This window comes from Cladophialophora carrionii (genome assembly GCF_000365165.1).
Source record: "Cladophialophora carrionii CBS 160.54 unplaced genomic scaffold supercont1.1, whole genome shotgun sequence".
NCBI classification, from domain to species: Eukaryota; Fungi; Ascomycota; class Eurotiomycetes; order Chaetothyriales; family Herpotrichiellaceae; genus Cladophialophora; species Cladophialophora carrionii.
Window position 1 is genome coordinate 1,272,124 of NW_008481816.1, and position 27,138 is coordinate 1,299,261.

At 55.5% G+C, this 27,138-nt stretch overlaps 12 protein-coding genes across 12 annotated transcripts in view; 9 read left to right on the forward strand and 3 right to left on the reverse strand.

Annotated features, from left to right (window-relative positions):
• Positions 1-504: 504 nt before the first annotated feature.
• On the forward strand, positions 505-3,225 carry G647_00461 (uncharacterized protein; the record flags this gene model as incomplete). The annotated part of the gene is made up of 1 exon (XM_008723864.1): positions 505-3,225. One exon carries the CDS (start codon positions 505-507, stop codon positions 3,223-3,225), a length of 2,721 nt encoding a protein of 906 aa, XP_008722086.1.
• Positions 3,226-3,344: 119 nt separating this feature from the next.
• Positions 3,345-5,432, reverse strand: G647_00462 (uncharacterized protein; the record flags this gene model as incomplete). Its single annotated transcript, XM_008723865.1, has 1 exon — positions 3,345-5,432. One exon carries the CDS (start codon positions 5,430-5,432, stop codon positions 3,345-3,347), a length of 2,088 nt encoding a protein of 695 aa, XP_008722087.1.
• Positions 5,433-6,967: 1,535 nt separating this feature from the next.
• Positions 6,968-8,527, forward strand: G647_00463 (uncharacterized protein; the record flags this gene model as incomplete). Its single annotated transcript, XM_008723866.1, has 1 exon — positions 6,968-8,527. One exon carries the CDS (start codon positions 6,968-6,970, stop codon positions 8,525-8,527), a length of 1,560 nt encoding a protein of 519 aa, XP_008722088.1.
• A 181-nt stretch (positions 8,528-8,708) lies between these two features.
• Positions 8,709-10,511, forward strand: G647_00464 (uncharacterized protein; the record flags this gene model as incomplete). The annotated part of the gene is made up of 1 exon (XM_008723867.1): positions 8,709-10,511. The coding sequence occupies one exon, from the start codon at positions 8,709-8,711 to the stop codon at positions 10,509-10,511; it is 1,803 nt and encodes a 600-aa protein (XP_008722089.1).
• A 1,341-nt stretch (positions 10,512-11,852) lies between these two features.
• Positions 11,853-12,629, reverse strand: G647_00465 (uncharacterized protein; the record flags this gene model as incomplete). The annotated part of the gene is made up of 2 exons (XM_008723868.1): positions 11,853-12,344; positions 12,435-12,629. The coding sequence occupies 2 exons, from the start codon at positions 12,627-12,629 to the stop codon at positions 11,853-11,855; spliced, it is 687 nt and encodes a 228-aa protein (XP_008722090.1).
• Positions 12,630-13,496: 867 nt separating this feature from the next.
• On the reverse strand, positions 13,497-14,803 carry G647_00466 (uncharacterized protein; the record flags this gene model as incomplete). Its single annotated transcript, XM_008723869.1, has 2 exons — positions 13,497-13,655; positions 13,853-14,803. 2 exons carry the CDS (start codon positions 14,801-14,803, stop codon positions 13,497-13,499), a joined length of 1,110 nt encoding a protein of 369 aa, XP_008722091.1.
• A 453-nt stretch (positions 14,804-15,256) lies between these two features.
• G647_00467 (uncharacterized protein) lies at positions 15,257-16,459 on the forward strand (the record flags this gene model as incomplete). The annotated part of the gene is made up of 1 exon (XM_008723870.1): positions 15,257-16,459. The coding sequence occupies one exon, from the start codon at positions 15,257-15,259 to the stop codon at positions 16,457-16,459; it is 1,203 nt and encodes a 400-aa protein (XP_008722092.1).
• A 673-nt stretch (positions 16,460-17,132) lies between these two features.
• On the forward strand, positions 17,133-19,175 carry G647_00468 (uncharacterized protein; the record flags this gene model as incomplete). The annotated part of the gene is made up of 4 exons (XM_008723871.1): positions 17,133-17,385; positions 17,441-17,505; positions 17,559-18,131; positions 18,207-19,175. The coding sequence occupies 4 exons, from the start codon at positions 17,133-17,135 to the stop codon at positions 19,173-19,175; spliced, it is 1,860 nt and encodes a 619-aa protein (XP_008722093.1).
• Positions 19,176-19,715: 540 nt separating this feature from the next.
• On the forward strand, positions 19,716-20,966 carry G647_00469 (uncharacterized protein; the record flags this gene model as incomplete). The annotated part of the gene is made up of 4 exons (XM_008723872.1): positions 19,716-19,727; positions 19,847-20,009; positions 20,064-20,481; positions 20,555-20,966. The coding sequence occupies 4 exons, from the start codon at positions 19,716-19,718 to the stop codon at positions 20,964-20,966; spliced, it is 1,005 nt and encodes a 334-aa protein (XP_008722094.1).
• Positions 20,967-21,513: 547 nt separating this feature from the next.
• Positions 21,514-24,024, forward strand: G647_00470 (uncharacterized protein; the record flags this gene model as incomplete). Its single annotated transcript, XM_008723873.1, has 1 exon — positions 21,514-24,024. One exon carries the CDS (start codon positions 21,514-21,516, stop codon positions 24,022-24,024), a length of 2,511 nt encoding a protein of 836 aa, XP_008722095.1.
• A 1,766-nt stretch (positions 24,025-25,790) lies between these two features.
• G647_00471 (uncharacterized protein) lies at positions 25,791-26,942 on the forward strand (the record flags this gene model as incomplete). Its single annotated transcript, XM_008723874.1, has 7 exons — positions 25,791-25,976; positions 26,029-26,408; positions 26,471-26,518; positions 26,574-26,621; positions 26,678-26,725; positions 26,788-26,835; positions 26,891-26,942. The coding sequence occupies 7 exons, from the start codon at positions 25,791-25,793 to the stop codon at positions 26,940-26,942; spliced, it is 810 nt and encodes a 269-aa protein (XP_008722096.1).
• Positions 26,943-27,095: 153 nt separating this feature from the next.
• The window catches only part of G647_00472 (uncharacterized protein), a gene marked incomplete at both ends in the record, with an annotated part of 389 nt that continues 346 nt past the window's right edge, over positions 27,096-27,138 (forward strand). The window contains one exon of the mRNA XM_008723875.1: positions 27,096-27,117. Coding sequence (XP_008722097.1) covers positions 27,096-27,117 — 22 coding nt within the window. The remainder of the gene's footprint in view (positions 27,118-27,138) is intronic.

The following is a 27,138-nucleotide window of genomic DNA, read 5'->3' on the forward strand; positions in this document are numbered from 1 at the left end:
AGGTCAGCGTTTGCCGGTAGCTCACTGCCTGAAGGCGCGTGCATCGTGGCTGACGAGAAGGTGCCAGCACGGTTCCTGACCGTCATGAGAGGGAGGAGCCGGTATGCACAGAGCCGTCGTGGTGGTCGAGCGGCGTCGGTAACGCGCCCCGTCAAGGTAAGTTTGCCGCTGAATTCACCTTCCGTTCACTCGTGTCTCTAGTGACTCGACACTTCTCTCAGCCGTGACTCAAACCTCTCATCCACCAACACCGTCGTCTGACCAGCACACATAACATGACCATCGCTGTCTGTTCTCCGTCGCCATCCTAAACCCCAGCTGTCGCTCTGAGCCCCAACGGACAGGTCGAAGCAACCGCAACAATGGTCCTTCAATTGTCCCAACTGCTCTACTACTCTCACACAGTCACCCGCTCTTTACCACGGCCGCTATCACTTTTACTGTTGCGGCGGCACAGTGTACGGACATAGGGGACGGGCGCGACACCGTACTCGCACATCCAAAATGGCTTCTATATTCACCTACCTGGATGAGCCTCCACGAATCCAGTCTCCCTGGTCGACTCCGGGGACTTCGACTCCCCAGCCTTCGCAACCATACGGCAACAGCTTCGTTGAGGGACAGAATGCCCCAAATGGACTCGTAAAACTGGAGCCTGAGCACCAAGACGGCCCTACCGAGTACAAGCTTCACCTGCTACTTCGGCCAAGGAGGAAATTCCTAACGACGTCTACCACTACCTTCATATCTGGTTCTCACCAGTATAGCTCTCCCCCGCAGCAGGCGTCTCGTCCTCCTCGCCCACTGATTGATACAAACCCGGATCGTCCGTTGTCTCAACCTCCATCGCAAGCTCGTCAGAACCGACTGCAGCAACTGACTACGCAGCTGCTCTGGAGGTTGCAACAGTCTTCGCCCTTTCATTCTTCTTCGAATGCCGGTCTGGTGTTGCCGCTTCTCCCCGAAGCGACTCCGAGGTTGGGAGTGCCAGACCGTCCCGCCAAGCTTCTGCCAGGCCTGGAGGAAAGCCAAGGTGCGCTGTACGAGATTGGCGTCGCTGACGATGGCACGTTGGTCGGCTTGGTTGAGGATGAATTGCAGGAGAGTCTGACCAATCTGAATGCTATGGCCGCCAGCCTAGGCTGCACCACCAGTGTGCTGCGGAGGGTAGCAGTCGGGACGTGTGAATGGGCAGACACAGATGGAGAGCCGGGAGACACACCGACCCACAAAGACAGACTCTGGGTGGCCGAAGTGTTGGTTTATCCGGACCCGCGCGGCTCGACAAATGCAGATGTACCCAAAGCGGCACTTGATGAGGCAGCCACTCCCTCAAGGCCGGCAGAAGATTCTTATTTGGCTGAGCATGCATCGACTGAACAGATACGAGTGACCTTAGTAGGCGCTACCGCTGCAGGGAAGTCAACGTTGCTAGGCACATTGTCGACCTCCACGTTGGATAATGGTCGTGGAAGAAGCCGTCTTTCGCTACTCAAACATCGACACGAGATTGCCTCGGGGATCACGAGTTCGGTTGCGCATGAGCTTGTGGGTTACATACATGATCGGAACACGACAAACTCGGTCAACTACGCCTCCGGAAATGTCTCTTCCTGGGTGGACATCCACAACGTGGCCGATCGTCTCGTTTTCCTATCCGATTCGCCCGGTCTCCCTAGGTTCGCCAAATCTGCCCTTCGAAGCCTTATGTCGTGGAGACCGGCATGGACAATTCTGTGCATCGCGGCCGACCATGTAGACGACTCCTCGAATCCGAACGCAAGCCTTCCGACTGCGGAGCTACATGCTGACAGCGGGACTGGTGAGAATATGGATCTTTCGCTTTCCTATCTCGACCTGTGTCTTCGGTTACACGTGTCATTCATGGTGGTCATCACAAAACTGGACCTGGCAAACAAGGCAGGGCTGCGGTTAGTCCTTGCAAAAGTCCTTTCCGCCATCAAGGCCACTGGCAGAAAACCTGCCATGCTTAGCAACACCTCAGTCCGACCATCTGCGTCAGAGCATGGAGTTGCAGCCTCGGAGGGTCAGATCCAGAATGGGAGAGATCAGACCGAGGTTGACAACCTCATCGCGTCTATGCAGCGCGATCCTGACCAGACCTTCGTGCCTATCTTAATGACGAGTGCTGTCACGGGTCTTGGCATAAGCAAGCTGCACGCTTTGCTGCGAGCCCTGCCCGTTGTATCCACTCCTTCGCCAGGCCGACCCTTACAGCCTGAGTCCTCGGAAGGGTCTTCGCGTTTCCATGTGGACGAGGTCTTCAGCATTCCCCCATCTCGTGTGTACACGCTGGACATGGCGACCCGGATTGCGAGTCAAGGCGTAGTGCTTTGCGGCTACGTCTCAGAAGGCTTGTTGTCCGTTGGCGACACTATGTTACTGGGACCGTTCATGGCGGACGCAGATGTGTCGTACGCTCACACAACTCAGCCTGTGCTCAGAGCGAGCTCTTACAGTACCCATCAGGCATATTCGGAGGCGCTGCCAAGCAGCCGGTCACGGTCTTACCAAGGTGAGCCCCCGAGGGTGCCAACCCCAAAAACACAACCTTCAGCGGTGTTCCTCCGTGTACGCGTCGTGTCCCTTCGGACGTTACGCCTGCCAGTGGTACATATGCAGTATGGCGAGACTGGTACCATTGGCGTTGAACCTCTGGACAGTGCCGACGACACGATCCCTCTGAGCAGAGCTCGGAAGGGGATGGTGCTCGTCAACTTGAATCGGAGCGTTACTGGCTATCATTCATTTTCTGCTACTTTTCCAGCGTCGGACTTCGGGCAGTCGAGCTCACCGGTTCTGATACTCGGGGGCCATGCGATCGTGTATGTGAACAGCGTCCGAGCCGCAGTCAAGGTAACAGCGGTGGGCTTGGACGAGGACGAGCAGCCCGGCACAACTAAATCTGCTGCTGCGTGTTCTCACGGAGAAGAGCAGGCGGATCTCTTCCGGTTCGATGATGATTATGATGATGCTAAGATTCCTGCACAGGAGATGGTTAATGGCAAAGGGCCTTCAGCAGGGAGGAAGGAGATTAAGTTGACCTTTCGCTTTAGCAGTACAGTTGAATGGATGAAGGTTGGCGACCAGGTCCTTGTCGTCCCAACCATGACGGCTGCTGGTCCTGTGACCGGGGCCACCTCTGTGGTCAATTTGTCAGGGTTATCAGGATATGTAGGAAGGGTATGTGAGTTGTCCGCGTGAATCGATCATAGGGTTGCCGCCGGCACGTCTATGAAGCATGAAAACGATTCAGATGCCGCTCAATCGTCATTTTACAACGGACTCATTCAGCCATCTTGACGACTATGCTGTCTCGCCTTTCAAAGCCTCGCTTGTCTCGTCGCCGGCAGTGAGCCCGACATTGCCGCTGCACCCAGGAAAATGCGCCTGTCCATGTCGACCTCGTTCGCGAGGTCACCGGGCCCTTGTTCCTCCTGGAGCTTCACCGTGTCGCTGGGCAAGGCGTTCATCCTGACCCACCGCCGTGCAGTCTCGACGGCAACGGCGTCTCCATCTACCATGGCATCGAACATGAGCAGAACAGCGCACGTGACGGCCTCGATATGACGCAGGACGTCCCTCCCTCTTCGTTGGAGCGCAGCCGAGTCTGAAGTCCGCACCGTCCGCTCCAGCACGGCATATCGGTTCCGCACCATGTCCAACTCGCGCGAGAACGTCCCTCGGGCACCGCTCCTCTCCTCGATGGCGCGCAGCACATCCCGCATCCAGTCGCCCAGGGTCTCGTCCAGCACGTCCCTGCCCCGGGCCTTGGGGTTCTTGAGCACGCGCGCCACGTCCTCGGCCATGACGCTCGTGGTGCCCTCCCAGATGGGATTGACGGCACTGTCGCGGAACAGGCGAGCCACGTTCATGATGCCGCCGTCCTCGTTGTTCTCGCAGTAGCCGACGCCCCCCAGGGACTCCATGCACTCGCGCAGTCCCGCCACACTGTTCAGCGAGACCTGCGCCTTCATCACGGGCGTCAGCAGGCGGAAGAGATTCTCTTGCCCGGCCCTTGATCGGGGAATCAGCGTAGCTGCGCCGAGCGTGGAGCGGATGACGGTGCCGTAGTCCTGCTCCGTGGCGCCGAGGAGGGCCACGGCCAAGAAGACCAGGTGCGTGCTTGCGCGGTACTTCACGCTCTCACCTGCCATCCAGGCGAGGTGCTGCGCATTGTCGCGGAGGAGCTGGCCCTCGCGGATCTTGCGCACCTGCGTGTACGCCCGGGATACGGCGAGGCCGCGGGCCCACCCGCCGACCGCACCACTGGCGGTGTGCAGACGCGTGATGTTGAGGATGGCGGAGATCTCCTTGACGCCGTGGCCTTCCTGGCCGACGAGGTAGGCGCGCATGGATTTAAGTTCCAGCTCCGCGGTGGGGACGCCCTTGGTGCCGAGTTTGGATTTGAGGCGCTGGATGCGCACCCCGTTCGTCTCGGAAGGGTATGGTTGGGCAGCAGAAGCTTCGGTGGTGAGCGTTGCCCGTGATGCAGACGAAGACGACGACTCTGCCTTGTGCCCGGCGCTACGACGCAGTGGAGCATAGAATGCGCTGAGGCCCTTGGCCGTCCGGGCGAGGAGGATGGCCATGTCCGCGTCGGTGGCCGAGGAGAACCATTTAAAGCCGTCAACGAGCCAGGGCCCCAGGGGCAGGTTGTGGGCATCTTTGTCGCGCCCGGCGTCGATGTCGGCTTGGATTTCCTGTGCGGTGAGCCGGCGCGCCACGGTTTCGGTGCCACGCACGTCGCTCCCGCCGCTCCGTTCCGTCATCCATTGCCCGCTCGTCCATGCGTAGTTGTTCTCCAGCGAGACGAGGCGGTCGTAGCTCTCGCGAAACACGGCCGCCCGACCGGGTTGATCGCCGTCCGGGTCGTCAAAGTGCCGGCGCAGAAGAACGGCAGCCCCGTCCGTCATGGCCATGGGACAGGTCGACACTGCAGCCGTCCCGTGCCAGAGATGCAGAGTCCCGTACTGGTGGATGCGGCGGTTGAAGTTCTGGCCCTGTGTGCCATGTTGGGGATACCCGTGTCCAATCACGCCGGCTGGGGTTTGGATCTTCTTGAGCTCGCGCCAGCCTTCGCTCGTGCGCAGAGAATCGACTTTATTCTCTTCCCCGAAGGTGGTGAGGGGGCGGATCGCTGGCGGGTCAATGTCACAGTCGATGGTATGTTGGAGGGTTGATGGTCGGAGAACGAGGCGCGAGAAGTCGTGCAGATGGCTCGATATCTGTGCTGGGATCGGATTGGGGAGGTAGAGAGACAAGACCCGTGCTAGCACGGGATCGTCTGATATTTCGTGGGATCGAGACATGCCCGTCGTCGATGGAGCTGAAGGTGTATATTGCGGCGGCACTATGGGTAAGGCCTGGAAGAACCCCGAAGTCGAGGACGATGCTTTTCTAGCTTCCATATCGACTTGTCTTGGTGGTCGTAATTGTCCTTGAGATGGTGTTGCGGAGCCTTCAAAGTACCCGATATACTGCGAGACTACGTCCGGGTCCAAATACTGTGCTGTGGCTTGCCTGGATTGGATGGTCCGAATGGGATGATTTTCGAAAGATTGAATTTCTCCGTTAACGGTACAGATCCCGAGCAGATTCGGAGTCAAGTAATATGTACAGTACTCTCACTGTGACTGTATTTGGACTGTGGACTGCTAGCCTAGAAAGCCGTTAAAGGCTAGCCACGGTTCCAGAATAGAGAGCAATACGACGGCGACGTGAAGTGACGGATTGGAGCAGTCGCCTATTTCGGCTCGTTCACTTCGTCATATTTTGTCAGAGGGAGTTGAATCAGTCTCGTCCAGCGGGATGAACGTGCTCGGGAGGATGTATGGAGACAGTGTGTACAGGTATAAGTGTGACAAGGGAGGTAATCAAGTCCAACGTGAGGTGAGGTCGGGTTGAGTATTTTCTGCGCGGTTCAAGAAGAGGGAGTGAAGAGGGAGTGAAGCGCAGTTGAGCCTCGGCTTGGGAATTTCCGGTTAAGGCTAGCTACCTACCTAGGTACCTCCGGGGGGGGAACTACTCCGTACAGCAGGGACAATAGTTGTGCCTGCGGCCCCCAAGTATTACTGTTGGTGCTGTAACTGTAACTTCAGCAACATGTGCTGGTGGTGCCAACGGCGCCGCAACGCAACCAATTGACGTGTCTTCGGTGCTGCTCGGCTTGTCACACACTCCCGCGCGTCACTTTGTCCTCGGCTGATCTTTTACAGTAGGTGACTTGTGGGACAGCCATGATGTTCAGAAGACTGTGGCACTGCTCGAATATTTCTACTTACGCTGCACAAGCATGGCAATTGTTTGAGCTCCCGATATCACGGGTGGTGCTGGGACGAGTACTGTTTGGCCTTGGAGCTGTGGCGTACAAAGCCATGCACCTTCAAGGGCCGTATGAGCACAGAATGACACTCTCCACATGTTCCAGATTGAGGCTCTCCTTGAAGCACGATCGACAGGCGTAGGCTTCGAGGGAGCGTCCTTCTCTGCCACTTTTTCGTTTCATACCTTATGTGTTGTCACGCAGAGGTTGCTTCCCATCGGTAATGGTCGCGAATCGACTTGGGCCTCAATAAAGACTTTCTTAATCGGATTTGTTGAGAGCGTCTCCTGTGTGGCAATCGAGATAAGAGACTGGACATCGATTTGCGTCCCATGTCATTGGAATGCGTGCTAACGACGGCGCTGAAACAATAATGACCAGTAAGTCCTGGCGGCAAGGGATGAAGAATTTACCCCTTGGAATGCCACTCGAGTGCTGGACCGGTGAGTAAGTTGTCGGTCTTGTAGCTTTCTCCTGCTCGTTGTTGGCAGACCTCCATTCGCACATATGGCTACCTCGTGCTGGTCGGCGAGACGATCAGAGACAATATACACTGCTCTCCTGCTGATATGTTTCTTCTACATCCTCGTGTCGAGCCCAATAGTGGAGCATGCACAATCAATGGTTCGACCTGGCTGGCAAGCCAGTCCCACGGGACGACACAGTAGTGCTTTCCACAGGAACGCCGCATCAGCAGGGCACGACCTTGCGGATATTGTGGACGGTCATTCTCGTGAAACAACAGCACAAACTTTGCACGAATATCTCGGGGAGCAAAGCTTCGAGGTGGTGCCAACCCTGGAAGAGGCAGAGCTGAATGACTTGAGGATGGGTCAGGTCGGTCCCTATATCCGGGCAATCATGGACCCCAAGGACACGGAATTCAATCGATTGCAGTGTCCGCGGCCTTTCAAGGATCGGTACAGAGTGCTCCGGGCACAACGGGAGGTACTAACCCAGTCCAAGCAGCAGCCACCGAAAAAGCGGTACTTCTTCGCCCTCAATCTCTACCAGTGCGCCTATGTGCTACCACGGTTGCTAGCATCGGTCGTCGAGGCCATGCGGAAGCTCGGTCCAGAAGACTGCGTCTTGTCGATTGTCGGCGGCCGCTCCGATGATGGTACTACAGAGATCCTCTCGGTAATAAGAGAAGAAATCGAAGCCCTCAACGCAACTTACTACTTTGGCACTAGCGACATTGACCCGTGGAGAAAGGGCCGCGATCGAGTGACGGAGCTTGCTAAGCTCCGAAACCTGGCGCTCGCTCCTCTGTACACTGGACAGCAACTGTGGGCAGCAGATGCGACGGTCATCTTCGTGAACGACGTGTCGATATGTACCGACGACATCCTGGAGCTTGTCTATCAGAAACAATACCAGCAGGCGGATATGGTCTGTGCAATGGACTGGAACAACAACGGAGCCACGTTCTACGACTCCTGGATAGGTCGCAGCATGAATGGTGATATGTTCGTCGAGGTTCCGCAGAGCGGCTCTTTCGAGTTTGCGAGCAACTTGTTCTGGAACGACGAGGAGGCTCGACGTCACATCGACGAGAGATTGCCTCTGCAAGTATTCGCCTGTTGGAACGGCGCGGTGGCCTTCAAAGCTGAACCGTTGCTCCTGCACCATCTCATGTTCAGGGCACCGTACAAGGATGAATGTTATACAGGAGAGCCAACTCTGTTCTGTAAAGACCTCTGGGCTCTGGGATACGGCCGCATTGCAGTCATTCCTAGCGTGAATGTGGGATATAACGACGAGCAGTCGAAAGGGGCAAAGGAGAAGCATGGATATGCCTCGGGGAACATTCAGCAAACGGAACATGACAAGGCTTTATCGACTGCGATCAAGTGGGAGAAGTCCCCGCCAGCGCTTGTCAAATGTCAGCCTGATTGGAGGCATTCCTCTTGGGCACCATGGGACGATGCTCTGGAGGAGCATATTCCATTCGACTGGACACGATCTGGATACTTCAACGCCAAGCAGCCGTTCAGCCAAGAGCTTGAATTTGAGGACGAAATTGACGAGGATTTGGGAACCAGCACGGTCAGTGAAAGTCACGTCGTCGACGGTAACGCTACAGAGCCCGAGGGACATGGTATCGATGGTGACTTCCGCGGTGATGGAGGCGAGACTGATGTCGGTGAAGCCATTCTTGTTGACAGCACGCAAGGTTGAATGTTTTAATTGAATTAATGTGTCAACGCATTTCCATGTCACGTTTTCTCGTGCCACAAACGCCACCGCCACTGCCCCGCCACTGGCGCCACCACTTTACGCGAATCGCGTCATTGGAATGGATCCTTGAATCCCCTCTCGTTCTTCCACCCCCCATCGTGCGCCATTTCATGCCCTCACCATGCCTCTAAACACACTGCGACTCAATCATCAAAAGTCCTCTCATCCCAATGACCGCATCGTATTCATCAAGCCCCTCCCCCGGCCGCCGTCGGATCGAGCGTCGTACGAGATTGCCGATACTTTCCTACGGGCCATCGCAGCACAATGTCTGCCACTCATGAAGAAGCATTACCTCTCCGTCACCACGTTGGAAGAGCATGAACCCAATCGCGAGTTTATTGGCCGAAATTTCAACAACGGCGAGATCATCCAGCTGGTGCTCACGACCAGGGATGGGCGATGGGTTCCGTTCAATGCCGTGCAAATGGTGATGATGCATGAGTTGGCACATAACACCCACATGAACCATGGACGGGACTTCTGGAAGACACGAAACGTTTATGCCGAGGAGATGAAGGCATTATGGGCGAAACGCTACACTGGCGAAGGCTTCTGGGGTGGCGGTCGAACACTACATGATATGGGCTCAGTCATAGGGAACAACACGTTGCGCAGCGACGAGCTCGAGCGGCTGCCACTGTGCGGAGGCACATATCGAAGCCGAAACAGGAAACGCAGAGGCCGATCCGACAAGCCGGAGCTGACCTGGAAGGAGAAGCGTGACCGGCGCATCGAGAAGAAATTTGGCAAGAATGGCATCGCTCTCGGCGAAGACGAGGATAAGCGACTGAGCTTAGAAGTCAACCGCAAGGGTCCCATCGGAGCGAAGCCCCGTGTTGCCCAGAGTGCCCGTGGCCGGGAGCTCAGAGCCGCTGCGGCATTGGCTCGATTTGACACGAATAAGAAAGAAGTCGAAGATATACACCGAGCCGAACGGACAAAGACGGAGAGCAGCGGCGACGAAGACGAATACGAGGACCTGGATGCCGGCTTAGAGGACGCTAGAGACGTCTATGGCCGCAAGATTCTTGACACTCGAGGCCACGGCATGATCCGAGTGTGTTCCGAAGAAGATGACGACGAGACGCAAGCGCACGCACGCCAAGAATTACAGGAGCTTAACACGCTGGATCGTTATTTCACATCATTTCAAAAGGGTCAGGGGACCGCGGTTATTCGGGCCGGGATGGAGGCCTTACCAGGTTCACCAGGAAAAACTGGCACTGCCACCCCTCCTCCACCCACCGTTACGAGAGGGGCGACGGTGGCTGGAACGCTAGAATCTGACACGGACAGTAGTCCCTGGTCTCCTCCAGCGGCCGCTGGGAAACAACAACCGCGCGGTTCTTCCTCTTCGTCGACTGCCGAATCCGCCGTACAGTCTCATTTATTACCCAATTCTGGAAGCACATTGAGACAGAACCATGTGCACCAAAATATCTTTCCCCCCGGCATCAAGCAGCCGCGGAACACACCTTCCGCATCCCTCGACTCGGAATCAAGTAATGGTGTCCCTACCTCTACGACGGCGTCTTTACCTTCGGCCAAGCCCAAGAGTCTGAAAAGTCGCAGCAGTAGTAGCCCTATGACCATGTCTACCGTAGGGCCTCTCGGACGAGTACCTGGGTCCCCCTTCACCACCAAATCGGGCTCAAGCTCGAACTCGAACTCGCCGGTGTCGCCACGCTCACGACCACAGACAGTATCGACGATCAGCTGTCCGATCTGCTCGCTTGAAAACCCGTCCCTGAACGCCACCTGCATGGCCTGTTCGCACGTTTTAGATCCTCGGAAGGACCCGAGGAGTTGGTCGTGTCAGAGCGCGCCGTGCGTCTCCAGCGGGACCGCGTACCTCAATGCCGGGGACGTTCGTGTGTGCGGGGTGTGCGGTGTCAGAAGGAACAATAATGTGTACGAGTAGACCGGTAAGCCCGTGGCCCATCGCACCGGGATCAGATGTACGGGTTACCAGGTACGCCGTACACAGTACTGTCTACTGAGTACAAAGTACACAAGTACCCAGTGTGTAGTAATTAGTGCTCGTACTCTTAGGATCAGGGGTCGAAGATGACCGCCCTGGATGTGCGCATCCAGTCCTTTACCCCCTTTAGGCTTGTGGCAATAGCTTACCGAGGGGACCTTCCTGTATCACGGTCGACGAAACCTTTCCGCGGCCGCTGTCCGGCTGACTGAAGTCCCCCAAAACTGTGAACGCGGATCACTAAACAGCGGGTAGGGACGTAGGTTGCGCCAAGTTGCAAACCTACTAGGTAGTGAACGGAAGTCAATGGCCGTGAACGGAGGACGGACGACGCCCAGGGAAATATAAAACGTGAGGACAACATAAGTGGGTCACCTACTGAGTACTATAAATGAGTGCTCGTATGGGTGAATAGAAGGGCGGCTTTACTCCGTACCTCAGATACGAGGAACAGTACACAGTACCTTACACAGGAGGGGCTTTTTACACGGTAGATCACACGGGATGATTTAATACGAGTACCTAGGCACATAATGATTCGTAGTGTGTATACTCGAGTACTGTAGGATATACCTGATGTCGTGTGCTGTACGGAGTACATTCCATGTGTTCACGCTGAACTCCGTCGACCGTGGGGAGTATTAACGCAGGTTGAGGCGAGTACCTACTGTATGGACGGAGGACTCATGCGGTCTACTACTCCAGGGGCATCAAGGGCAGGTTGCTCGGCCTCGCGTATCTCGAGGCTCGTGGTGACAAGCGAGTTGCTAGCCTAGCCATGGTAGCCTTGTCTCGCTGTTCAATATCGACTGGGGATTGAAATTTTATGGCATTCCAGGTTCACCCTTGTGCTTTGTTTCATTATCTCACATTGAGCCCCACACTACAGTATGACCCCGTGTCTATTTCTGGATTTGCTGCTTGGGGCCAGTACGGTATCAGCCTCGACAGCCTTGCAAGCCTCGCGCTTCGAATGTCCACGCACTCAAGCCGCGCTGTGCTGAGCTGGGCTTCTTCCACTCTTGATACTTCGGTGTTTTGCGGCCGTCGGTCGTGTCTCCGAAGACACGCGGCAAGGTGTGCATGAGAGTAGACAATACTGTCTTATGCCCGAGGACGAACTCCTTGCCCGGACCTCATCGCCTTGGTTATTCTGAGCAAAACAATATGCAAGAAAGAATCGTCTCAACTTCACGCTTCGGGCTCAGTGCCCAAGAGTCCAAGCATAGACTCAAAAAGCTCCAGCGACAATTCCATATGGATGTGGAAAATTCAAGCTGGTCAAGAACTTAACAAGTCCAAGGCATCCTTCTTCGCTTCTTTGGTGCCCGAAAACCATTCAAAGACCTGACCTTCCGAGTCCTTCAACTCCAGGAGACTCTTTCCATCTTTATGCTGGGGCGTAGCCTGCCAGCAGAACCGACCAGCGTAAAGCATCAGTTGTGGTGGAGGCATGCCGAACATGGCCGCCACGCGGTAGTAGAGCAACTGGGATGAGATTCTGCTGCTGAGAGGCTTATGTTCAAAGGATCCGTAGCCAAGCGGAGTCCTTTTCCCCCAATTCTCAGTCTCTGCGACGTATGAAGAGTTGCAGATCACGAGCTCGCCTCCGTCTCCGTGGCTGTAGAACTCTGAGGGTTCGAAGTCGACTGGGCATAGGCCGTGCTTGCGCCTCTCCTCAGGCGAATCATTCCGTTCCGCTGCTGTAGCATGGCGCCATTGATAGACGAACTTGGCGTTCAGGACAAAGCCGTTCGTTTTGTCCTCGTCACTCTACGAATCGATCTGCTCGGGGCGTGGGATCATGTCGTGGAACCTGGTGTACAATTGCCAATCGGTGGACGGTGTCAGCTGTGCGTTGACACGGAGTTGCTCATTTTGTTTTTCGAGGAGGGCGTACGTGCTGAGGAAGTGGCTGAAGATGAGTCTTTGCACGTGTTCGTCCAGCTTAAGGAATTCGGTGGTCGGGTTGTCGCATTTGACCAGTAGTTCCACTGTCTTTGCTGCTGCAACGTCTTGGAGGCCCTTGACGGGATTGGATTTCTCGTGCGACGCCATGATGCTCTGGTCGGCGCTGTCTGAAAGGCTTGTACAGCAGGGATCAGACCGATTCAGAGAGTAGTTAAAGAGAAGTCAGGGAGAGGTCAGGGAGAGGTCAGGGAGAGGTCAGGGAGAGGTCAGGGAGAGGTCAGGGAGAGGTCAGGGAGAGGTCAGGGAGAGGTTAGAAGAGATTGTTATGCTCTGCGCGCTGGATTTGCAATGAACTGCGCGGTTTCGACTTCGACTACCATTGACGCAAAGTCATCTGCTCTTGTCCTGCAGCGAATGAGAGGTGAAAGGCGGTCTCAGTCAATGGGTACCAATGCACATATACAGCACTGAGTCGAGGAAAAATTACGTCGCCTTCCGCTCGTTGAAATCTCATTGCAGTGGACTGAAAAAGCGCGAACTCAAACTTCCTCGCCCTACCAGCTTTGGTACCTCGAACTTTCAGTTTGAATGAAGATCATCGCCGTGGGCGTAGTTCACGCTGACGGACCTAAGACCACGAAACGTGGCAGAAGCAGCCGCGAGCCGAAACTGCTGGTACGAGGGTGGTTGCGACCGAGGTCAATGCGAAACGGCTGTCATCGTTGACCTCGACTTCCTCTCCTCCCGAACACTTGGCGACAAGGAATTTGCAGGAAACTCAGGAGGATAAACACCAAAGAGCTCTCAAGCGACGTTGCCAATAGCAACCTGTCCTACACTGCGCCTCTAGGTCGGTCCTCGCGACGGTCAGCACATGATATATTCGGCACACAACGTGTTCTGGCAGAAAACACCCTGACACATCAGAACGGGCAGCAGGCCTACAGACTCCTGTTAGACACCTAAGATAAGAGGGACGGATCAGAACAGCCTGAAGGCTAGCTCATGCAGACATCATCTGCTCTTACTATCGTCGCCTTCGACCCAGGACCATCTCTCAGCCGGCCGAATGGTGAGACAAGCTCGTTCCAAAAGACTCACCTTCATAGCACTTCTCCGTCGTAGCGCACCGTAGAGCCATTTCAATGAGTCGCTCGGACTTCGGGGCCATGACTGCAACATAAAACATTCATTGTGGAACTCATAGGCATTTGCCCAACCTTCTTGAGCTGGCACATGGCACAATGCTATGAGTATGCCGTCGCAGCCAATGCACACACGGATTCGTGGCTTCTCCAGCATTCCAATAACCCACAGACCCTTTCGCCGCATCCGTACTTGCACCTCACCTTGCCCCAATACCCACATACGGCGCAGAACCTGCGCTCCGGTTTCGCCATGAGCGTGCTGTTACCCGTCCGCATCGCAAAGGCGGTTCCAGTTCCGTTCTGATCGGGCGGACCATCGAGAGGCTTCGCACGAGCTGCTGTATAACTCAGCGGCGGCTCGGCAAGAAGAGCTTGCATGACCCGCTCGGAAGGCATTTTGGGCAAGCCTAATGTGCGAAGGAGAGGATCGCGGTCTAGCGCAGGATCGTATGCGGGTGTGGGATTTTGAGGTGCGGAAGAAGACGAAGAAGGCTGTGCCTGTTGCTTTTGCCGAGACGAGGGTGATTGTTGAGATGTGGGGGGGGAAGAGGGCAGGGAGTGTTGGTGGTGGGAAGAAGCATCTGTCATCTCGACATCAACTTTGCTGGCGTCGGTTGCTTCCTCGCTCTTCACGGGTGCGGTCTTGGAATGTCTCAATGAGCTCGTACGTCTGGCTCCTCCCTTCGACGCTGGTGTTAATATAGCGTTCTTGACAGCACTGCGCCTCCTCGAATCTGCCGTTGGTCTCTGCGGACTTTGCGTAGCTTGGGTGCTGACACGAGTAGCTGAGGGAGGCAGGATGCCAGCACTTCCATAGACATTGACACCCGCTTCCTCATTCGCCAGGTAGTGTTGAAAGTTCCGCTGGTAGGCGAGAATCCTCTTCACGTTCGGTTCCATTTTCCTCTCCTTGCCCCTGGTGCCATCGCGCTTCGGAATCGGAATGTGGGCTTCGCGGTAGTTTTCTTTGCTCAGATCATGTAGTCTCTGTTGGGTGGCTTTCTCTTGCTTTGAAGCCTGCGCCACGCTTCTGGCAATGGTTGCTCCATCGCGACCACGTTTGCGTGAGCTCAGTTGCACCGCGGGAATTGGCGCGCCAGTATCCGGCACATATGTCCACCCATGCGAGGGGCGGATTGTCGCGGTAACGGGGAGTTCTTCGATCAACGGCATGGTTGAGAGGCAAGTCGCGGCGACTGAAAGGCTGCCGACGTTGGAGTTGTTGCGGATTCAAGTTGGAGGGCTCTACGAAATACTCCGTAGATAGGCTCGGTCTGTCAGGCGTCAGAAGCCTAATATAATTGGCTAGTACTGCACAAGCCAGCTGTCAGACGTACAATTCCTTCGCCGCGGGCTCTGACTCTCAGTTCGCTTTGACTTCTTCTCTCACTTGCCGCATCGTGACGCAGGTCAGAGCCTATTGTCGCTGTTCAAGCCGAACATCTCGTGCAACCTGATTTCTGATTACCTCATGACACGGCAAGAACTTCGATAGCAACTGCTACGAAGAGATATGAATCGAAGCTTTTATACAGCTCTGCATGCTTGGTAAAGGTATTCACTAACGAACGACTTTGACGTGTAGCACAGCCTCTTGCTTTTGCCCTGTGACTCGAAAAGGCAGCCATGTCTCTGGATGGCTTCAACACTCTACCAAATGGCGCGTCGGACGCCATCGAGCGGTGGAAGGTGGACATCCCGCAACGGGATCTTGATACCTTAGCGACGTTGGTCAAGCTAGCTCCACTCGCGCCGCCGACCTTTGAGAATTCTCTGCCTGGACAGAATAGACGCCTTGGGCTCCCACGAGACTGGCTTCTAGCGGCCAAGAAATACTGGGAAACGGAATTTGACTGGAGGAAGCACGAAGAGCATATGAATTCATTCCCTCATTTCAAGGCGTCGATCAAAGACATTTTGGGCAGCTTCGAAGTTCATTTCGTCGCCCTGTTTTCGAAACGCAAGGACGCCATCCCCATTTTGTTCCTCCATGGCTGGCCGGGAAGTTTCCTCGAGTTCCTCCCTCTGCTGCACATTCTCCGGTCGAGGTACTCGGCGGAAGACCTGCCTTACCATCTGGTAGTCCCGAGCTTGCCAGGTTATACCTTCTCTTCAGCGCCACCGTTGGACCACGACTTTCGGGCGGACGACGCCGCGCGCATCTTCGACACACTCGCCTCCGTCCTTGGATTTGAGTCCTATATGGTCCAAGGTGGCGACGTCGGCGGCCGGGTAGCCCGCATAATTGCAGCAGAGTACCCTAGATGCAAGACAATACATCTCAACACACATCCAATGACTCCCCCTGCCGACAGTGATATCAAGTCCGCGATCGATGACGTTGAGAAAGCAGGACTCGAAAGACATAACTTCTTCCTCCATAATGGGACCGGTTATGCATGGGAGCACGCTACGCGCCCTAGCACGATCGGTTTCGTGCTCTCAAGCAGTCCCCTTGCGCTGTTGGCCTGGATCGGGGAGAAGTTCATGGATTGGACCGACGATGATCCCTCGCTTGACGTGATCCTCGAGTCGGTCACCTTGTATTGGCTCACCAGGTGTGCCTCGACGAGCCTCTGGTCTTATCGCCAATTTTACGGGCCTGGTGCGGATAATCACGGTTCAAGGAAATGGTATATCACCAAGCCCTTTGGGTATTCGTGGTTCCCTAGGGAGCTCAACCCCCTCCCCAAGGCGTGGATTGAAACCACTGGTAACTTGGTATTTTTCAGGCGGCATGACAAAGGAGGACATTTCGCGGCTATGGAACGGCCGGAAGACCTTTGGAACGACGTCGAAGAGTTCTTACAGACGGTGTGGCATGATTGAGTAGGGCTGTGTCCAGCTCGATATCTCCCCGTTAATTCATGTTCAGTCAACTAGCTGCAGCGGCCACTAACGCATCACATATACCTTCGGTTTCTTTCGCAGTGCCTGCTAGCCGAAGCCTTGCACCTTCCCCTGACCCAGTGGAGTAACAAGTCTCGTACGCCTTTCCTCCAGCTGCTAATGACGTCGCGGTTTTCTAACATTGAGGAGCAGGCTATCAGCTTGGAAAAGAGCTTCCTTACAACATGCCGGATTATGATTGATGAAGACGGCGTATCGGCGGGACGTTCGTGGTAATGCATGTCGATACGGCTGCTGTTGGAGACAGACCGATTCCGCTGCAAAGCGTAAATTTCTTGTCAATTTTAGATCAGTCTGTAAGCCAGTCACGTTCAATATAGTAATCCGAGACGAAGGCCTTCCGGCGTCCATCCAGAGCATGTTAGCCTCGAGAAGAACAAGGTCCATAAGAGTGTGAGTCTCCTGCAGAGAGGGCCTTCGAAAGAAAGAAGCAACCTGATTCATGCAGCGACATTGCCAAGATTTACCAACGCCGCTTTTAGTCGCCGCCAACACGACACGCGACTGAACGCAGTAAATACCTCCTAGTCCTTTGGTGGACACATTGCAGTGCTGCACGGGGAACGAGCGAGAGCGCCATGACTGCAAGACTATGACGATCCTATCCTTCGTTCGGGAGCTGTACTCCCTCGACACCCTAGACACTCGTTTCACGCCCTCCTCTACACCTCAGAAATCGGTCACGGAGAATCCCTCGAAAAACGGGGTAAGAGATGGAAAGACTCAGACACAGCCTGCAGAGGCTTCACCTCCGCGATGGGGGACCCCAGAGTTCTATGTGTACCTGGTCGTCTTTCTCGTCTGTGTGCCTCAGATGTACTGGGCGGTAGTTAGCGTCTCGCAGCGTAGGTTCGAAGCAGCCCGTCTGCGTACTCTGGTTCTGACGGACGCGAAATGCAGCGGACTCGCCCAACTACTCGAAGTTTGAACATCTGCTTTCTCCGGGGCTATTGGGCTGGAAAGTGGTATGTCGAGCTGGACCTTTGACGCCGCAACGCGACGCTCATGTAGCCTTTAGGACAATTCTGATGCCCAATACGCTGGGTTTCGAAACAACATCCCGTCCCTGACGGTGCTCGTGTTTCTACATCCCTTCCTTCGTCGGCTTTACGAACGTTATACTTTAAGAAAACCACCTGTTTCGAACGGCACCGACCAATCGAACGCTCATGGCCAGGCAGCTGCTGATGCCCGTCTCCGCAACCGCCTAGCCTTTGATTTTGTCTCTGCGCTGATCTACGTGACTGCTTTGAACGGGACATCGGTGCTCAAGATCCTTCTGATCCTCCTGATCAATTTCAAGATCGCTACTGCACTTCCACAGCATGTGATGCCAGTAGCGACGTGGATCTTCAACATCGGCATCCTCTTCGCCAATGAACTCGCCAGAGGCTACCCCTATTCAATAATGGGCGAAGCAATCATGCCTTTCTTCCCTGCGGCGGCTGACTGGGGCAAAGTCCTGGACTCATATGGCGGGCTTCAGCCTCGTTGGGAAGTCCTGTTCAACTTCACCGTGTTGAGGATGATTTCATTCAATTTCGACTATCACTGGTCGCTGGGTCGGTCAAGGGCTGGAAGCCCGCTCGAGGTATGTCCGTCAACCACAATCCCTGGTTGTTTGTACATAGCCGCCACCCCCTGACCTACCACTGACAATGTCAAGAAGAAACAACTCGATCCCTCAGCCTTTTCAGAAAGGGACCGTGTGACTATGCCCGCCCCAGCTTCAGCCTACGTATCCTTCCGAACGTACGTCGCCTATGTCTTGTACCCGCCTCTGTATCTGGCCGGACCCATCTTGACCTTCAACGATCATATCTCGCAATCCACCTACCAATCTCCCTCCGTATCGACAAAACGGACTATTCTCTACGGCATCAGGTTTCTCATTACGCTATGCTGTATGGAGTTTCTCATTCACACTGCATACATGGTTGCCATATCCAAAGCCTCGCCCGATTGGTCGGTCTATACGCCTTTCCAACTCAGCATGCTCGCCTACTTCAACCTGCATCACATCTGGCTGAAACTCATGATTCCATGGCGCTTTTTCCGGCTGTGGGCTCTGGTCGACGGGATCGACCCTCCCGAGAACATGGTCCGCTGCATGAGTGACAATTACTCCGCTTTAGCTTTCTGGCGTTCGTGGCATCGAAGCTTCAACCGATGGACGATCCGCTACGTATATGTCCCACTTGGGGGCGGTCCTGGCGGCGGCTCTGGTAGACTTCGTGGCATCGCCAATATGCTTGCCGTCTTTACATTCGTGGCGTTGTGGCATGATATACAATTGAGGCTGTTGGTATGGGGCTGGATGGTGGTGTTTTTCGTGCTACCTGAAGTCCTCTTGACCATGGCATTTCCGGCATCGAAATGGAAGACCCGACCAAACACTTACCGAGTCATCTGCGGCATTGGCGCCGTTGCCAACATCCTCATGATGATGGCGGCAAATCTGGTGGGATTCGCGGTGGGCATGGATGGTTTGACGAGCATTGTTCACGGCATCGCCAGCAGCTGGCAAGGAGCATTGTTCATGTTGAGCGCGTGTGGCATTCTATTCGTCGGAGTCCAAGTTATGTTCGAACATCGTGAAGACGAGAAGAGGAGAGGCATCAGGCTGAAATGCTAAGGCTCCTCTTCCAAGGTTATCGAGAAATTGACAAAAGATCAGTCAGCAGCTTCCGCGCAGCAAGAAGACCGTCTCATATCTACAGCATCAACCGTCAATTCTTCATGTGACATGTTCGAACCTCTCGGCCGACAACAGGAGGTGGGGAACTGACCGAGCGAATGATGGACAGAGAAAATCCGCGCCCCAGAAGCGACATCGCCTATCCCATAACCCTTCCGCGGGGTCGTGTACTGCTGGCAAGGTGATCCGGTAAGCAGGTCGTAACTGCATCCAGATTGAGCAGGGCGTTACACGCTGCGATTGGCTTCCATGACCTGTGACCACCATGCCAACGGGGCATCTACGAGGATGTCCTTGAATATTAATCGATGCTTATATGTGGTCGGTCGCCAGAACCACTGCGTTAAGCACCGCGCGGTTCGCAGCGTCTTTCAGTCTTTTCTTCCAAGCATTTGCAGACGTGGCTGCAATCGGGTGCCGACCAAGCTCCGTGGCCATTGACATCGGACTCCCAGTAAGGTAGCCAAGTTCAGCACGATGTCTCTTCAGGTAAGGCGAGCCTCCCAGTCCTGAGATGAGTGGTCCACCTACGCCGGGGAAAGAGTGGCGTTGGTCTCATACTGCCAGTCGGTTGTATTGCAGCTGACATTTCGCACCCCGGGCTGCAGAGCACGGCGGAGCATCCTCTCCCAGCAAAACTGTACAACGAAAAGGGTGAACTGCAGAGACCCGTCTCCCAATTTCGCAACTGGATCTCCAGCGAGCCGGGCGCCAAGTTTCCTCCTGAGAAAGGACGATATCATCTTTACGTTCAATATGCTTGTCCTTGGGGTAAGCGCACCGCGCCATCTACAGTGCTCGTCTTGGGAACTGACGGTGTTGCAGCGCATCGGACGTTGATCGTCCGCAAGCTCAAAGGCCTCGAGTCCGTCATCTCCGTCACTTCAGTCCACTACCATATGGGCATTGTCGACAGCTGGCGCTTTGTGACGCCCGACGAAAAGCTGCCGCTAGACGATGTAACACCAGATCCTCTACATCCGGAGTTCAAACGGTTGAAAGACCTTTACTTTCACGCTGAACCCAATTATACAGGCAGATTTACCGTGCCTGTGCTTTGGGACAAGAAGACAGATACGATTGTCAACAACGAGAGCAGCGAAATCATCCGAATGCTGTACACGGAGTTCGATCAGTTCTTGCCCGAGGACAAGCGAAAACTAGACCTTTACCCCAAGGGATTAAGGCAGCAGATCGAGGAGACGAATGCCTGGACATACGACAATGTGAACAATGGCGTGTAGTAAGTTAGCCCGCTGCATCGCTCCCCCAACAAGCGGAAGCCAAGCAACGACTGACAACAGATGCTCTTTCAGCCAATGCGGCTTCTGCAAAACTCAGGAGGCATATCATAAGGCAGTCTCGACGCTTTTCGACTCCCTCGACCGCATTGAGACCCACCTCTCCAACATCTCGAAAGACGGACCCTACTACTTCGGCGCCGCAATCACTGAGGCGGATGTTCGTCTCTACGTGACCATCGTCCGTTTCGATCCCGTGTACGTCTCTCTCTTCAAGGCCAACAAAGGCATGATTCGCTACCAGTACCCGAATATTCATCGATGGGTGAGGAACCTGTATTGGAATGTCCCGGCGTTCAGAGACACGACGAGCTTCGAGCACATCAAGGGACATTATTTTATGAGTTTGACGCCTGTGAACCCCGGTGGGATAATTCCGGAGGGCCCTGTGCCAGACATTCTTCCCCTGGAGGAGAACGGGGTTTGAAGGAAATGGTCGGGCAAGGCCTTGTCGCTGTCTTACGTATTATTATGGCTCCAGAGACCAAAATAACCAGCCGTAGAAGGGAAGAGTGCCAATATACAAGATAGGACGATTCTAGAAAGAAGGAAAGACAGCTCCGTGCCGTCGGCGTCGAGGATATCGTAGTTGACTCCGACGCTCTCAACCACCGTCTCTACTACCTTTGCTTTTGCGCAGTACATATCACATGAATCGCAGCTTATGAGCCGCATTCGCACAGTTTGCTCGTGTCAGCATTTTTCTTCTCGTCATCCCACATTGTCACGGCGTGGGGAGTCCGCGCTTGCTGGAGGCCAGCCTGATGAAATCTGCCAAGGCGACGCCACACCCGACGAGGCTCCGGCTTTGTTGCGCCACGGAAATTTTGGACATACGCCACAGTCCTCACTTCTTGTTCACAACGAATTACGAGTATTAGGTGCCATAAAATCCTGGTGTAGATGACCCCCAAGGCTCTGACCTCCGGCGGGTGCTTCTGACATAACATCAAGATTGCGGAGTGGCCAGAGGAATGGCGCCACACAAGGGACAGAAACGCACCGCCGAGGAGGCCTTCAGAACGAAAGTCGGCGCTCTAAAGCACGTTGTGCGCAACGGGCGCAACGGCAAAATTGTCAACTTCGAGGACCGTTCAAGCAATCATGATGGCTCACTCGACGGAGAGGAGGAATCTCTCTCAACCAAGCGAAGTGAGGCGCCCAGACCCGGGCTGAAAGAGCGGGCGCGGCAACTGCAGCCCACCAGGCAGGGACTTCCCATCTACAGCCACGCCGACGAGATACGCCAGAAACTGAGGGAACACGACGTGCTCCTCCTGGTGGGCGAGACAGGGTCCGGCAAGTCAACACAAGTGCCGCAATTCTTGGTCACCGAGCCGTGGTGCAGGAAGCGGAAAATCAGCACCGTCGTCAGCGTGGGTGCCAACGTCGGAGGGTGCATCGCCATCACCCAGCCCCGAAGGGTGGCTGCCATCTCTTTGGCGCGGCGCGTCGCTGAAGAAATGGGCACGCCACTGGGCAACTCGAGCCCGGCTTCGCAGGTCGGATATTCGGTGCGGTTCGAAAACAGCACCAGTCCGTCCACGCGGATCAAGTTTCTGACCGAGGGGATGCTTTTGCAGGAGATGCTGCGGGATCCGTGGTTGAGAGAGTACTCTGCCGTGGTGGTGGACGAGGTCCACGAACGGGGGCTGAACGTCGATCTCGTGCTCGGGTTCCTCAGGAGGATGCAGGATCTTAGACACGAGGAGGACGGGAGAGGCGGTCTACCCATCAAGGTCGTGGTCATGAGTGCCACTGCGGACATGGACAAGATTCAGGAGTTCTTTTGTATCAAACGGAGTGCTGGCGACGGGGTGGATGAGGAGGTCAACAGAGGTGAGGAATCGCCGACGGAGAGCTCCTCCCCCACGGCAACATCTCTGTTTATCAAGGGGCGCCAGTACCCCGTAAAGGTCCATTACACGCCTACGCCGGTGCCAGATGTGCTCGACGCGGCGTACCAGCGTATACTGCAGATCCACGCGCACACACCTCTGCCGGGCGACATACTCGTCTTCCTGACGGGCCAAGAGACCGTGGAATCGCTCCTCAGCCTCCTCACGTCCTGGTCGCAGTCCACTCAGAAAGATCCCAAGCAGTCACAGACACTTCCGAAACTGCTCATCCTACCGCTTTATGCCGCTCTGCCCTCGAACATGCAGCAGCGGGTCTTTCAGACGACGCCCAAGTTCACAAGAAAGATCATATTGGCTACGAATATCGCGGAGACGAGTATCACGGTGCCTGGAATCAGATATGTGGTCGACACGGGCAAAGCCAAGCAACGACTTTTCCGCCCCTCTCTCAATCTCGACACACTCCTCACGGTGCCCATCTCTCGAAGCTCGGCGAACCAACGGTCAGGACGAGCGGGTCGCGATGCCCCGGGAGCGGCATACAGGCTGTACACCGAAGCCGACTTCTACGGACTGGCCCAGGACACCGAGCCTGAGATCCTGCGCTGTGACCTCAGCCAGCTCGCCCTGACGCTCAAAGCACATTCCATCGACGACCTGGGCAGCTTCCCGTTCCTCACGCCTCCGCCACGTCGCGCCCTCGAGCGAGCCTTGATCCACCTCCTGCAACTCTCGGCGCTGGACAGCTCGACCGGCCAGATCACCAGCCTAGGACGAGAAATGAGCGTCCTCCCCCTCCCTGCAAGCTTGGCCCGGGTACTTCTCGCCAGCACAGACCCAGGATACGACTGTGTGAAGGAGATCGTCGACATCGTCTCGGCGCTGAGCGTTGAAAACATCTTCCTCAACATCCACCACCGCGCAACGTCCTCCAGATCGAGGGATCCGCTCACTACGACCTCGGATTCCACGGTTACGGCCGCCGACGCTGATTCTGATGTTGAAGATGGCTCAACCGAAGCCCGGGCTCAGCAAGCACGGCGCCAGCTCTTCCGGCGAGAAGGCGACCACCTCACTCTCCTGGCCACCATGCAGGCCTACGCAGCCGAAAACACGGACCGACGCCGCTGGTGTGAGGAGCGATTTATCTCGCATCGCGCCATGAGCGGAGCCATGGACGTCAGGAAACAGTTGACAGCGTTGATGGAACGATACCAAGCCCGGGCCAAGAATCAGGGCAAGACCAAGATCAAGACCAAGACAGTCGGTAAAGCACAGCCACAGAAGCTTGATCCCTCTGTCCCTGAACACCACGACCCCATCACTCTCTCAGGCCGCATCCTGAAGTGCATGTTGAGAGGATTCCATCCAAACGTGGCACGGCTCTGTGCTGATGGGAGTTATAGAACGACACTCACCAATCAGCCTGTCGCCATACACCCTAGCTCGGTGTTGTTCTCGGTTCCCTCCCTTGCGGCTGCAGATGAGCGAGCTGGTGCTGGCGGCAGGACGCAGCCCAGGAAGTTCGAGGCCATCATGTACAGCGAGTTTGTGTATACGGGGACAAAGGCCTATGCTCGTGGCGTGAGTGCGGTGGAGTTGAAATGGCTGGAGGATGTCCTTTGAGCGGTGCTGGTGTCATGTAGTTGTGGTGGTAGCGAATAGCCCTTGTTTCCACTCGTCTGAGCAAGCCACTCTTGCGTTCGGGCATCAAAGACACGTTACAGTGACCACATGCGAGTACCCAGCGCTCATGACGACGGATGCGGTAGTAGCAGGTCCTGCCGAGAGTGGTATGTCGAAGTGATTCACACATGCTCAAGCCTTGCACAGGATATGCCCATTGGCCGATGCATTCATGGGTCGGCGCATTTAGGCGGCATATCGGCTCGACACCTCTGCCACCAGATCGCCGCTCTTGGCTGAGCTGCAGACGATGCGATTTCGGCGGTTGGAGGCACTGATGCCTCACATGATGGATCGTGAGAGACCGAAGCGGCCGTTCTGCTGCCTTCGATTCAACCCGCGGCTGGACGCTGCTTCGAGTTTCTCCAAATCATGACGCATTCGCTGGCTGCATGTCTCACATCGCTCGCTGCAGCCACCACGCACCCACGCATCTCACCCACCCACTGCGCCCTAGACTGCGTTCCCGAGTAGCCCGGCAAGGTGTCCAGGCGTCCATTATGCCCGCCGGCATCGTCCAAATGCCTGAGAGCGGAAAGGATGGGCCACAATGGTCTGTGCAGCGAACCTAGAATACGAGCTCTAGCTTTCTACCACTTCGATTCGACCCTCTCTCTGACTTGTGGTTGTACAAACTTTGGGTTCTTCCTTCAGACTACGCTTGACGACCTTCCCCCTTCGATCGCTTTCACATCCACACCAGGTACCACTCACTCCGGTGTCTCCGCGCTGGAGGAGCCCACGACGCATTAGCTGATCGGCTAATGCTGCGTGCAGAATCCTCTACTTCATCATTTTTGACTCTGGACGTCACCATGTTCCGACCTCGATGCGGGGAGAAGCGTCTCGACTGGCGGACAGCAGCGATGGCTGGAACCTACCGAAAACAACCGAACGACTCGCACGCTGGATCGCTGCTTGCCCCACCGTGAAGACATGCACACTCTCTCTCACAGACGCACGCAAAATACTGCTGGGTCCTAGCTCTGGACCAGCTTCGAGCTGGCTAAAGATGCTGGGCTTCGTGGGCGCAGGTGAAAATCCTCGGTGGCCTCACAGGTGCCTCACTTGATCCCTTGCGTTCGAAGATCGATGGTCCCAATGTCAACGCCACCGATCTGGTTTGCTTGGTCCGGAAAAGAGCTGGTCGACACCCCATACTGTTCTCAGGCGGTTCGCTTAAGGGCCCCGGTCCCATTGGACGTTGTTGTGAAGCTTCACCCATGAGGTGTCGCTCCGCTGCGGCGCGAGCGGGGTATTATGATTCGCACGCCACTGCAACTCACTGGGCTCTATATCGGATATGTCCCGATATGTGGGACGTCGAGGCATCATGCATGCAAGACTTTCACGTAACAGTGAAGTGTCACCCAGTCGTTCGTGGTCCCGGAACACCATTCCCACAGAGGACGGCTTCAATTCGACGGGCCAGACGACACTAAGGCACTCGTTTGGAGCTTCTGGAGCTGTCACTGTCACTGCTTCTTGCTGCTCCCGTTCGCCGGTCCGGAGAGCTCATGAGAGCACATTCAAATATGCACCGGCTGCACCTTTTCCACTTGAGGTGGTTTCTCCCTCGACCACCTAGTACCTCTGAACCTCTGGTAAGATCGCTGTCCTTCGTTCGGGCGTCTACCTTCTTTCGTTGAAAGACTCGTTGGGGACTTTGTGTCGGCAACGAAGAATAATCACACATTCTCCCCAATATGCGCACATTCGCTCTCGTCACGGCGTTGGCCGCCACGGTCCTCGCCTCGCCTATGCCTCAAGGAGTGACCTCCCAGATCGCTCCATCCTCCCCTGCTCCGGAAGGCTGCTCACCCTCGTTCAGCGGCAGCTTTCAGATCACCGCCGTGAATGTCTCCTCCGCGGCAAAGCGAGATCTTCAATCGGTATGACATGGCTGTCCTCGATGGTGGCCAGCCAAAACACTGACAAGCCCAGCGACAACAAGACGGCGTCCTCACCCTGACTCTTGCCGATTCCGTCCTGGTGGACCAGGCCGGTCGAACAGGATACATTGCGTCCAATTATCAGTTCCAGTTTGACTCCCCTCCCCAGGCGGGCGCCATCTACACGAGCGGCTTCTCCGTCTGCTCGAATTACAGCCTTGCCTTGGGTGGCTCTGCTATTTGGTATCAATGTTTGAGCGGGAACTTCTACAACCTGTACGACCGAAACTGGGCGCCTCACTGTGTCCCGATTTACCTTTACGCCCTTACGTCTTCGGCTCCCGCGACCACCACGGCTGTTCCCACGATCGGTCAACAGACAGATGGTCAACCGACCGCGACTTCTGTTGCCACTCAGCTCTCGGACGGGCAGTGAGTAGACTACTATACGCTCTGATATTTCTCTCTCCTGTTCTCACCTAACCAATTTGTAGACCTCAGGCACCCACTGGAGCTCCCGCCACCCAGCTGAGCGACGGACAGTAAGTGAATCGTCATTCTAGTTTCTCTCTACTGTTCTCAGCTAACCAATGTTAGACCACAGGCACCCACTGGGGCTCCAGCTACCCAGATAAGCGACGGACAGTAAGTGAATCGTCATTCTAGTTTCTCTCTACTGTTCTCGGCTAATTGATTTGAAGACCACAGGCACCGACTGGAGCTCCGGCCACCCAGCTGAGCGATGGACAGTGAGTGGAACACTTTACTCCCTGATAACCCTCCCTGCTGTTCTCAGCTAAATCATTCACAGACCACAGGCACCCACTGGAGCCGCCGCCACCCAGCTGAGCGACGGACAGTGAGTGAATCGTCATTCTGGTTTCTCTCTACTGTTCTCAGCTAACCAATTTTAGACCACAGGCACCGACTGGCGCTCCGGCCACCCAGCTGAGCGATGGACAGTGAGTGGGCGCTCATTTCTGATATTTCACTCTGCTGTTCTCAGCTAAATGATTTGAAGACCACAGGCACCCACCGGCGCCCCAGCGACGCAGCTGAGTGACGGCCAACCCCAGGCGCCGGCTTCGACGCCTTCCGCTCCGGTAACGGTGCTCTCAGATGGCCAACCCCAAGCGCCGGCGTCGACACCCTCCGCTCCGAT